The following is a 12723-nucleotide window of genomic DNA, read 5'->3' as shown; positions in this document are numbered from 1 at the left end:
TGGAGGTGCCATGAGTCAGGACTGTGCAAGAGGTGGCCAACCCCTGGTTGCAGATTGTGCCCTGGGTGGACATTCCTGGCCTTGGAGGTGCTTTGGGTGAGGAATGTGCAGAGAGTGGCCAGTATCTGGCCTTGGAGTCTCCATGGGTCAGGACTGTGCAGGAGGTGGCCAACCCCTGGTCTCAGAGGTACCATGGGTGAGATGGCCAGCCCAGATGGGTGGACATTCCTGGCCTTGGAGGTGCTTTGGGTGAGGAATGTGCAGAGAGTGGCCAGTATCTGGCCTTGGAGTCTCCATGGGTCAACACTGTGCAGGAGGTGGCCAACCCCTGGTCTCAGAGGTACCATGGGTGAGATGGCCAGCCCAGGCTCCTCTCTAGCTTCAGTTTGGACCTTGAGTCCTTTCTTCCAGAGAAAGTATGAGCAAGTCCAGAAGAATTTGAAAGAAGTGGAGAAACAGCTGGAAGAAGCCCAGCAGAAAATTCAGTTAAATGACTTGGAAAAAAATCACACTGGAGGAGGTAAGCAGCGGCGGACCCTTGGGGTTGGACGCTGGTGGACAAAGCTGTCTTTTTATTTCATTCATAGATACACACTGAACACTTAATATGCACTAGACACTGCATTAGGGGCCGGGACTTTGGCAGAGCAAATGAGCACAGCCCCTGCCCTCTTGGAGCTTACAGTCTAATGGAACAGGCAGACAGGCAGACATTAAACAGATAATGCAACAACATCCCAAAGAATAAATTAGCAATGTGACAGAAGCTCTTTAGTAATAACGCAAAGGATGATAAGAAAAAAAAATTGGATAAGACACTTCTATATTTATATGATTATTTTAAAAATAAATTTTGAGGAAGGCAATTTAGTGGTGAAAAGTGGAACCTATGATGCATTTCTTGATTTGAATCTTGACTCCATCTCATTAGATGGATGGCTTTGGGCCAAAAAACTGTTTTGCCTCTGTTTCCTCATGTTTCCAATGGAGATAGTGACAGATAATTGGTAGAAAGCGTTAAGCCACTTTCTGGAGAAGAGACAAGGTGCATTTTCTTTCTGCTCTACTCTCACTCTCTCATCCTGGCTACTCCCAGGGAAGGCGTTTACCAGGGAGGTTAATGCCGAGAAGTTTGAGATTCTCTGATATGAGACACCCAACAAGGTAGGGACACGTTGCGTGTGGAGGCACAGGATCTGCAGTGTGGGACGGTGCAGTTTCCCAAGAAGAGCATCAGCACCAGTCCCATCTGACTGAGATTCATGTCTAAATGATAATCCCCAGTTTGTTTTCTTGTGGCAAAATAGGGGAGTTGTATGAGAGGAGGAGATGCGCCTAGCTTATGAGCACATTAGTCAGAATGCAATATAGGCTCCTAGTGCTGGATGCTAATTCCATGAAGACAATCCACAAACATTTTGTTTTTCATTATGAAAGTAATACATACCCATTACAGAAAATTCCTAAAATACAGGAAAGTTGAAAGAAGCAATAAAACATTTTAATCATGCCACTGTAATGGCACCACAACCTCCTCTATGGATCAAGCTGGAGTGTAAATTATAAAAATTCATGGTTTTTCTCTTTATGCATAGCTAAATATTTAAAGATAGCTTTTTATTATATGCATCCAGCACTGAGCTGGGCACTGTGGGGGCTACAGAAGAGTTTTAGTTGAGCTTGTTTCTCAAGAAATTTGCAGTATAAATGTGGAGATCAGATAAACCCAGGGAAAGGGTGACTAGATAATGAAAGGCTGAATTCTACCTGGTGATTAAGAGTGGCTCGCTTGGGCATGGAAATTGGATGTGGAGCTGAGCCTTGAAGGGTGGAGAACAGTTTCCTTTCTCGCTCATGTTGCCCACCCATGCCATGCACTGTGTAGCACATCGTAGCACAGAACACATAGGAAGCTGCAGAAATGCTTCTCCTGCTTTCCTTTTCTTTTGTAGGCTGTGCTGCTTGCTACCATGAGGCTTTTTCCTGGTGGGGGGACAGAATTATTTTCCCATCATCATATTATTTACCTTAGTGGAAACTTGAACAAGCTTTAACGCTTTACTGTTATATCATCCTTCTTTCGGGTTAGTGATGTGTAAATCTCTATTGGGGTCACCTCTTCCAAGGTCTTAATTCTACCATCCATTCTTCTATCCGTCCATCCTTTCATCCATCCACCCATCAACCTATTCATTCAACTTACCATGCATTTATCTATCCATTTATTAATCCACTTATTCTTTCATCTATTCACTTATTTATCCATCCATCTATCCATTAATTCATCCGTCCATCCATTCATCCATCCAGTCATCCATGGACCCACTTCTCCATCCTCCCTAACATTCAGCCATCCATCATTCTGCCTACCCACCCAACTATCCATCCATAAATCCTCCACCCTACCGTCTATCCAACACCATTTATCAATTCATGTATCCACTCATTTATTCACTTATCCATCCATACATCCATCCATTTATCAGTGTGTCCACCTATCCATTCACCCTAGCATCCATCTATCCACCATTCCACTTAACCACCCTACTATTTATCCATTAATCCCCCACCCTACCATCTCTTCACCCATTCATCCATCCATTCATCCATTCACCTACTCAATGAAAGTTAATTGAGCACCTACTATATGTTAGGCATTGTAGTCATGTTCTGGGGACACAATGATGAGCAAAACAAGTTTGTTGCTCTTATGAATTTGAACCCTCTTCTGGATTTTCATAAGCTTCCCTTAAGACAGCCCTGATCAAACTAGGCTGCAGCTATCGTTTTACACATTTGCCTTCCTCACTGATTATCTGGAAGTTGAGAGGAAATGGCTTCTTACTCATTTCATTATCCCTTGTGCCTGGCAAAAAGTAATGTGCTCAATGAGTGTTTGGATGGATGAGTGGGTGGGTGGATGGATGGATGGATGATAGGTAAATAAGTGGATTGTCTCTATCTTAAATTGCCTGCTTGTGGAATGTTTTCTGCAGCTCCATTAATTTAAAAGGCATTATTCTATTATTCAGATGGTCAAAAGATGAGACATCATAACCTAAACTAGCTCATTCTATTCAGCCAAACAGTTTTAATCAAACCAGCAAATGCTTTTTAATATTTTTACCAATCAAGGGATTTGTTATCCATGTTATCTCATAGACACATCTTGTGACCAGTTTCTATTGCTATGCATTTACTACACCCTTGAATTATTGCTAATTCATTTATTTTTTATCAAGGGATTTGTTATCCATGTTATCTCATAGACACATCTTGTAACCAGTTTCTATTGCTATGCATTTACTACACCCTTGAATTATTGCTAATTCATTTATTTTTTAATTCATCTAAATAGTCAATAAGTACATACTCTTTGCCCCCCAATGGGGTTGGTCAGTAGGATAATTCTTTTTGCCTGAAGATTTTGTTAGATTCATAAGGCAATTGGCAAGCTCGTATCGACATGTATTGCTAATCTGAGTGTAGGGAACTCTTTTAGAGTGTGTTAAGGACTCACGGAGGACTAAAACAGCTCCTCTGCCCTTAAGGAAGATGGAATTTTCTTGAAAAAAGAAAGGTGTGAGTACACTTGTAAAGACAATTAAACAACCAATCTTAAAACAGCGAGCATTCAAGGACTTTAGACAGCTGGAGGTGGTCAGGACGGGCTGCCTGGAGAAAGTGTTTCTTAAAACTTGGACTTCAATTACAGTTTCTTAACCCGAAGTTCAAGACTGAGGTTCAAGGGCTCCATGAATATTGTGAAATTGCCTTACATCCACCCTGGTCTCCCAGCAGACGAGTGGCAGATGCGCCTTGACTGCGCTCAGATGGAGAACGAGTTTCTCAGAAAGCGTCTACAGCAATGCGAGGAGAGGCTGGACACAGAGCTGACGTCCAGAAAAGAGCTGGAGCAGAAGGTAAGAGGGAGTGGATACTCTGGGCCACAGAGATGTCAGGGAATGTCAGGTTCTCACCTCCATGGGGAGTGACCAATGTGCTGGCCAGGCTTGGAGAAGCAGAAAGGAGGCAGCAGCCACTTCATGTTTCTCCCTCTCCAATGTTAGGACAAATGCTGGTCACTGTGGGATATGGAAAATATTTTCTCTACATGTGGGTCTTCTATCCAGGAAGCAACTGACTCAGCCTATCTGAGTTAGAGTTCTATTTCTGCTTGGATCTTGTGGAAATCACTTTACCTCAGATTTCTCATCTATAAAATGATTGTAATATGCTCTTAAAATAGTCACATTTTCTCAATTCCCATTGCCTCTAATCTGCTACCTCCATTTATCATCTAGACCAGAGCCAATAACCTCCTAACTGATCTTGCCTCTGGCCTCTCCCTCAATCACCTGCCACACTGCGGCTGAGAGAACTTTCCAAGTCTGTTTCAGATTGTTCTGTCACCACAAATGATGTTGCCTCTCATGGTGAATATTTTTCTTGTGCGTTTTGTAAACTTTGATTGTGAGCTCATCTTCAATGGGTCCCTCTACTCCCACCCTGGTAGTCTCAGGTGTTCTGCATTGTGGAATGTTTCCTTTCTTTTCCTTCTCCCATGGTGAATTGTGTGGGTGTGTGTGTGTGGCTGTCTTTATTGAGTTGATTTTTTTTTTTTTTTTTACTTTTTGTGATTTTAATGGGAATCCTTTGATAACATGATTGTGGGTGTGTTCCCCTAGAAGAAGCACGTTTGCACTTTCTTCTGCAGCAGTCCCTCAGGTTATGCTACATTCTCAAAGTCAGATTTTTGCAACATGTGAAAAGTGTCAATTTGATCTCTAAACCCATATGAGGCAGAGACCTGGAATTTTGATTTCTTATGGGAGTACTTTCTCTCCCACTGAGAGCTGGAGTGGAAACAAGCTTTCTTACCACCTTCCACGCCGGTAGGTGAAGCTTTATTGTCCCCTTACGGAGGTGCAGCTCTTTGAGGGCTCTGACAGTGGATATGGGAGTACTTTCTCTCCCACTGAGAGCTGGAGTGGAAACAAGCTTTCTTACCACCTTCCACGCAGGTAGGTGAAGCTTTATTGTCCCCTTACGGAGGTGCAGCTCTTTGAGGGCTCTGACAGTGGAAGCATTTTCATTCCAACTCCCCACCTTCCATAGGCCAAGTCCTTGTCTCCTGTCTCTATCTGGGCATTCAAATACAAGCCTCTTCTTAAGGATACTTCTGGATCTATCAATGTTCTTGTCCCTCATTCTGGCTGCCATGATGTCAGTATCTACCATTATTATTCTGGCTTTGTGTCCTCTGTATTTCAGTTATCCCCTTTTTTTTTTCCTGAAAGTGAAGCTAGACATTACAAATGTAATGTAACCTTATCTATATACAATGTAATGTTACTAGTCTTTCTAGATGGATGTAATGATAGTTTGGCCTCTTTTCCTGTCTTTTATTTTCTACAGCTATCTCTAGTCTACATTCTAACTAGTCTGCATTCTAACCAATGGGGTGCTTGTAAATGGCTCTCTGGGGGATGGAAAAAAGTCTTGATTTGTAGCATTTGTCAGTTTCCATGGCCAATTTTAGATTACCATTGTGATGTCACTGAATATGGAATTTGGAAGAGATGTGCAGGACAGACTCTCCTAAGTTGATACCAGCCAGCTCCAGTACACCACTGACTTCAACCACACTCAGTTCTCTCTTTACAAAAATGTCTGATTCTTTCCCACCTCTGGGCCTTTGCATATGCTGTTTCTTCTTCCCCTTCCAGAACACTCTTTCTCTCCCCTGCCTTAAGAATATCTCCAACTATTCTTACAATCTCAGCTTAAATGTCAATTTCTACAGAAATTCTTCGCTGATGCAAACTGGGCTGGGAACCCCTGAATCGTTTCCCCAAATATCAGCCTCATCATGCTGCATTGTAACCATCTGCTTGCTTCTTGGTCTCTCCCATTCTATGTTAAGAGCCATAAGATGAAGATCATATTTGCCTGTCTATTATATCCTCAAGGTGAGAGAAAAGTATCATGTGATCCCCTTGCAGAGGTGGGTGAGAGTGAGATCACATGGGATTTTATAAACAATGGACGTGAGACTCAGTATCCTCCGTGATGGTAGTGATGGTTTTCATGGGCACTTCCGTGATGGATGTTATATTGTGATCCTCAGAGACATCCTGAACCATAGATAAACACAAAAGGACAACTGCATGGAAACAGCCCAGTTCTTTAATAACAAATTATAAATTCAAGTCAGTTTCCCTAAGGAAGGGGGCTATTCATGCTACATTAAAAAGTAATAAAACTGCAACCTTTTCTGAGCAGCAGAATATAAGAAAACATCCCATTTTCCTTCAAATACTGAGTTTAGAATTACAGGCTTCATTAACTCAGAGTTTTGCTTATTTAAAGCAATTCTTTAATGAGGCCATTTCTTCAAAGAGTGTGCTGAGCTGCGTTCTTTCACAGATCCAAACTAGGACATTTGGGAGGGTGTCTCCTGGAGGAAGATGCAAGGAGCTTTGCTTTTCTGTTTGTTTAAGGCCATGTGCATGCCCGTGTAATTCAGCCCATCCATCGTGCCATTTACAACTTTAACCTTTAAGGCCTGTTTCTTGGGTTTCCAGATCAGATTTTCTAAGTGTGTCATTTTGGCTGCTCCGTGGCTAATCCTCACAGATTTCCATCTTTTATGCCAACTGATGGGGATATGAATTACCTGGTGCCCAAGGGGCTGTCAAGTTGAGGCAGGGCAGGTAGAGAATCTATGAGTGTGTCGGCAGGAGGGTTATTGAGGAAAAATAAAAATAATCCTAACAAATTGATGTGATTACCCTATTTTTACCTCTGAGCAAACTGAGGCTCAGAGAAGTAGCTTCCTGGAGGTGACACAGGTAGAAAGTGATCAAGACAGGGTCTCTCCAGCTCCAGTGTTCCCATCTTGGAAATGGCAACTCCTTGAGATACAAAGTAAAGCACCAAGAGAGCAAAGTAATTCGTTCTGTTACTCTCACAGCTTGGGGAGCTGCAAATTGCTTATGAGGGGGCCAAGCAGATGTCTCACCAACTGAAGAGGAAGTGCCACCATTTGACCTGTGACTTGGAGGACACCCGTGTGCTCCTGGAGAACCAGCAAAGCCGAAACCATGAGCTGGAGAAGAAGCAGAAGAAGTGAGTTGCATCCCACACCATCACCTGAGGCACCACAATAGGCTGCATTGGGGCTGGGGTCTCCTGGGGTCTCCAGGTTCTCCTCCAAAGCCCCCTCACTTCTACCAGGTTTCCTCATCCATGGGGCTCAATCTCCTTGTTCTGCCCTAATTTGCCTCCTCCTCCCCCCACACCTTATTCCTGTATGGCTCTCCCAAGACTCCAGCAAGACATGACTCTTTTCTCTTACTCAGTCTCATCATTGGGAGCAATTGGCCATGCAAACTTGGCCAAGCATCTCCGGCCTCAACACCCCTATCTGTCAAGTGAAGGGTTTGCAATGTACAGTCAGGACAGCCTAGCATGGGGGTTAGGAGCCCAGCGCTGATATTAAACCATCCTGGTTCAAGTCCCAGCAGTGCCTCTTGATCTAGTTGTGTGACCTTGGTCAGGTCATTGAACCCTCAACCTTCCATTCCTTATCCGTAGGTTGGGGGAGAAAACGCCCCCTTGTGGTGAGCGATATGTTTGGTACTGTACATCCAAATGGACGAAATGAGGCCGCCGCCCAAAAAAATGGAGTCTGTTCTCATTTAGGGGTTGCATTCTCAGATCATGTGAGCAATACCGGCAGGGACTGGACCTTATGTGTGAGCAAGAAACCAACCTGGAATGTGCACGCTGGTTCCTATACTGGCTTCCTCGTCTGGATGCTGTTGCAGCTAGGCAGTGGTGGAGCCTGGACAGGTACCCAGGTCCACACCCATGGGCTTCCTTACGCAGAGCCTAAGAGCCTGTGATGCGTTTATCCCTGGACAGCTTGGCTGTGTCTAAAGTTGTTCAGCTCACTTGGTGAGGATAAAGGTGTACAGGGGCCCTGTTTTGAGCCAGGCAAGCCCTAATGGAGACCTCATAGAAGGAAGTAGGTGGAACCCAGGATAAAATTTGGAAAAACGTTCCTACATGAGCCAAGACATGGTTTTCCAAGAGGTAGCAAGAGAATTATATTAACATGGGGTTGGCATAGATTTTGAATTTGATCTTCGTTAAATATTGTTTCTCTCATATATCCTTGAATTTCCCTGAGCTGGCTTTATCTGAAAAACCAAAAAGAATAAAAGATCTTTTGAGGGTTGTTAGCATGCTCCTCAAAATAAAAGTTTACTCTCTTCTTATTAATATCTTACTCTGTTCCCTTCTCCACCTTCCCCTGAGTGCTCAAACTAAACCTTTTACCCTTACAGTGGGGAAAGCAGCTCAGCCCCACCTTGGCCACTCACTGTGTGGCCTTGTCAAATGATATCACCTCTCTGGGCCAGAGAGTGACTGATGTTTCAGAGGAGTCCTTGGACTTAACAGGTCACCTGATGCCAAAGAATGGTTCTGACAGACCCCATCCATAAAATGAGAGGTGTGGACTCCATCATCCCCCAGGTTTCTCCCAGCTGTGACCATCTTGGTCCTCGACTGTGGGTTCCACTCCTGTTCTGAGATGCTTTAGAGAGAGTTTTGGCTCCCTGCTGAGTAAGGAGCCAGACTTTGGAATTTGTGCAGCCAGAAAAAGTCCATCTCTCTGGTCTTTCCCTCATGCCTTAAGCAGAACTCCTCATTCCAGTGACTTATGAACCTCCCCATAATGTCCCCCTGGGAAAGTTCTCATTTTACTTACATTTCTTCCTTTCAAAATTTACCTGTCTTGTGATGTCCTCTGTTCTGCTACCATCTCTTGGAAGAAGCTAATTTGTGTTTTGATGCTAATTGTAGGTAGCAGGCATTCCCTTTCCAGTTGTATTAGCATCTTAGTAGAGAGCCTACGGGGGCAGCAGAAGCCTCGGTCTAATGGTGGAAATTTGGGCATAATAACTATGACGAGGAAGCGATCTAGAGGTCAGCAACTCTTCCTTGTGTCTCTCCATATTTAATAAATTACAGGTGCAGCTGCCTCCTTAGGTTGCTGGGCTCAGGATGGAGTGATGTCTCCATGAGGGTAGAGCTCCCTGTCCCCACCCTGGCTTCTCAGAGTGGCCCAGAATGGTTCCATTTGGGGTTGGCTTCTTGTTGCCATGGTTACCCCATGGGTCACAAAGCTTGGTTCCAGGGCTGATGGAACTCTTGGGGTTAGCCCTGTGTGAGGCTCACGGACTCTCACACTCACGGGAAGCTGAGTGAGGGGCATGTGCAAATCTGTCTGGCCACAGGTGGTTGGTCAGTCAGTGTGTTCTAGAAGTCTGTGTCTGTAGGAGCCGTTCTTGGGCATCAGGTGGCCTGTTAAGTCAAGGACTCCTCTGGAACGTGATTCACTGTCTGGCTCCTACTGTCTTACCTCATCTGTCCCAGGGATGGACAGGTAGATAAGGGACTGGCTAAGACATTAGGGAAGCGGCACTCACACCCACTTCCACCACTTTGGAATTTGGGGCTGAATCACTCCATCTCCCTGAACTTCAGTTTCCTCCTCTGTAAATGCATACAATAACATGTTTTTTGTTGAATTGTTGTGAGGATTACCTGGACCCCAGCCCAAGCGTGGCACATTGGGACTACTGGATCATCACTCTCATCACAGTGTTTCCATTCAGAGGCAGCAGATAGCACCTCTTGAGTGATGTCACCAACAGCCAATCAGAGAGCTCCTGGGCTGTTCCAAGGGAGGGCTCCCTTATGTGACCCATGATAGGTGTTCCTAGGAGTCTGAGACTTTGAATGGCCATCTAGTATTAGGGGACATTGGATAATCTTGTAACAAGGGAAACATTCTTGTCACCAAGGTGCAAACACCATGCCCAGTTCTGCCACACCAAGTTCACCAAGTTCCCTGGAGCAGAGGGACTTCCTGTTTGGGCAAGTGACTCAGAGTCAAACCTTACCGAGGCTTGGCAAAGCCTTCTCTATCGGTTTCCTCATCTGGGATGGGATTGCAGCTGGGACAACTGAATGGAGTGATGTGAAGCCCAGGAAGTGCTTCTCACCCAGTGGTCACCATCACCGAGGGGCAGAAGGGCCCCTAACGGGGCATTTCTTAATTCTCCAGATGACTCCCAGTAGGACTGTCTAGTCTTTGTGTTTTCTTCATAGGAAGCAAATGAGGACAAGACTAAATGTATCAATGTCTGGCATTTTATCAACAACTAGCATGCTTTAATATGGCTTATGAGTGCATAAACCAGATAATATGATGTAAAATATGAAATACAGAATAACATTTGTTTGTGTGTATATATATATACTCATTCGTTTGTTCCTGGGTCAGTGAATATTGGATGCCAAACCTGGGCCTGGTAGAGTTAATACAGCTTGACATATGTTGGCAAACCAGATACACTAGCTTTTTGAATATATCGGTGTATTTTCTAATTTTTATTCTGCATATGTTTGTATATAGTTTTATTCTATTTTTATTTTTGTCTATGCATTTTGCATCATATTTTTAATAAATATTAAGTATGTTTGTGGAAACTATGTAAACCTTAGAAATTGCTGTGGTATTCCAGATTCCTACCCTACACGCACAACTTTGCATAAAAGCATTGACCAACTCCTTTATCATTTCTCTCTCTCTCACTCTCATAGTTCTTGGCACACTAACTGGCTTTCTCCAGCCCCTCCTTACCTTTGCCTCAGTTTCCCCCACCACTATGCCATGACATGTGTTCTGCTTTGGACAGGTTTGACATGCAGCTGGGCCAGGCTCTGGGTGAGTCCGTGTTTGAGAAGGGCCTCCGTGAGAAAGTGACCCAGGAGAACACCAGCGTGCGGTGGGAGCTAGGCCAGCTGCAGCAGCAGCTGAAGGTAAGGGGTGGGGAGCACAGAGCCATCTTAGCTCTTGGCTGCTGTATTTCAGGAAACTATCTGTGCACCTGCTGCAAATGGTGACAGGGGAGAGAGCCCTGTGTGGATGTCTTGGTTGGCCTGCGTGTCTTAATTAAACGGTGGTTGGTAGATTGATCATCAGACCTCCCTAGCTTGATGTCATGATCTTCTTCCAGTCACCTGCATGGGTTCCAAGGTGTCTATCGGGAGCTGCAAGAGGCCCCGCAGAGAATGAGTTAGCTGTAGCCTTGTCCAGGAGCAATGCCTCATCCTGTGTAGGCTCCAACGCAGAGGGATTTTATTAAAATACGACATGGGTATCTCACTCAGCTGCTCCTCATTCTTATGTGGCTCCCTCTTATTCCCAGGAGAACCTCTAAACCCTTTAACCTGGCATTCAGCCCCTTCATGATCTACCCCAAAGTTATTTGATCCTGGAGCTGATTTTCTAATTTGGAAGAGCCATTTCTGGACATGGCCTCACTGCTCCAACATCTCAATCTCAGCCTCACCAGCACACAGTGAAGCTTCAGCTGTGTGCCTATACTTCCCTTACAAATGGGGCAGATACTTCCTTTACGTGCTCTGAGGTCTGTGGCATTGTTCTCCCTCAGTCCCATCCACAACCCTACCCCTTCTCACCTGTCTGAGCTGTCCCAAAGAGCAGCCCATGCTGGTATCCCACAGGGGATGCTGTGAGGGGGCATTGAGGTCAAGGTGGAGATGGAGTGCATTGAAAAGTGGAAAGCCCACTCCGGCAGGTTTTGATGGTATCCCTGGGGAGGAGTGGGCATGCTCACGTGACCAGATTCCTGCCCCCTTTGTCTCTGTAGCAAAAGGAGCAGGAAACCTTGCAGCTGAAGCAAGAAGTGGAGATGTTGCAGAACCATAAGCAGGAGCTGCTGGGGTCACCCTTTCTGGGGGAAAACGTTGTTGCTGGCTTGAAGGAGAGACTCTGGAAGCTGGAATCCAGTGCCATCGAGCAACAGAAAATCCACAACCAGCAGGAAAACACCATCAAGCAGCTGGAGCAGGTAGGAAAGTCCTGTCCTGGGCGATGCCCTGTCCCATGCTGGCTCCAATGAAGAGTGATGTTATTAAAATGCTACATGGCTGCATCACTTGGCTGCTCCCCATCTTTCCGTGGCTCCCTATTACCCCAGAGAATCTCTTAGTTTAAGTCAGACATTCATATCCTTCATGATCTAGCCATGTCTCCTGGTCTCCTGCAAGGTTCAATGTCACCTCCTGATCACCTTGAAAATAGCCCCACCTTCATGCCACATTTTCTTCCCATCTCCTTAGATGGTTTGCTTTACTTCATAGAACCTGCCATCATATTAGATAGTATTTTTAAAAATTTGCTCAATACCTCTCTCCCCAGTTAGGATATTAGTTTCAGGAAGTCATATTTTTTTTTTCTGTCAATCTTGCTTAGCAGTCCATCCCTAGAGACTATAATGAGATCAGGTACATAGTTGGTGCTCGATAAATAACTACTGGTCAAATACCTAATATTTATTGAGCACTGTCTGTGTATAGGATGCAGCTTTAAGTTCTCCCCACACATCCTGTATTAGTCAGTTTCTGTTGCTTATAACAAAGTACATGGAACTGGGTGATTTATAAAGAAAACAAAATTTATTGCTTACAGTTTCAGTCTGAGAAGTCCAAAGTCCAGAGAACACATCTGGTGAGGGTCTTCTCAGTGATGACTTCACAGCAATGCAGGGGTCTCATATGGCAGAATATGGTTGAGGGGAGAGAGAGAGAGAGAGAGAGAGAGAGAGAGAGAGAGAGAGA

At 44.7% G+C, this 12723-nt stretch overlaps 1 protein-coding gene across 2 annotated transcripts in view; it reads left to right on the top strand.

Moving 5' to 3' along the window:
* The first annotated feature begins 412 nt into the window (after positions 1–412).
* Positions 413–12723, top strand: part of LOC103593392 (unconventional myosin-XVIIIb-like) — a 145007-nt gene continuing 132696 nt past the window's right edge. The window contains exons 1-5 of one of the 2 annotated variants that reach the window (XM_008576355.1): positions 413–520; positions 3802–3923; positions 6977–7131; positions 10776–10899; positions 11754–11954. In XM_008576355.1, the coding sequence (XP_008574577.1) occupies positions 3813–3923; positions 6977–7131; positions 10776–10899; positions 11754–11954 (591 nt within the window). In that variant the 5' untranslated portion in view covers positions 413–520; positions 3802–3812. Of the gene's footprint in view, positions 521–3798; positions 3924–6976; positions 7132–10775; positions 10900–11753; positions 11955–12723 lie in introns of both variants that reach the window. The other variant, XM_008576354.1, reaches the window with a different exon arrangement.

The sequence above is a fragment of the Galeopterus variegatus genome, unplaced genomic scaffold (genome assembly GCF_000696425.1).
Source record: "Galeopterus variegatus unplaced genomic scaffold, G_variegatus-3.0.2 Scaffold1337, whole genome shotgun sequence".
NCBI classification, from domain to species: Eukaryota; Metazoa; Chordata; class Mammalia; order Dermoptera; family Cynocephalidae; genus Galeopterus; species Galeopterus variegatus.
The sequence above is the reverse complement of the archived record's forward strand: the minus strand, read 5'-3'. Positions and strand labels throughout refer to the sequence as shown.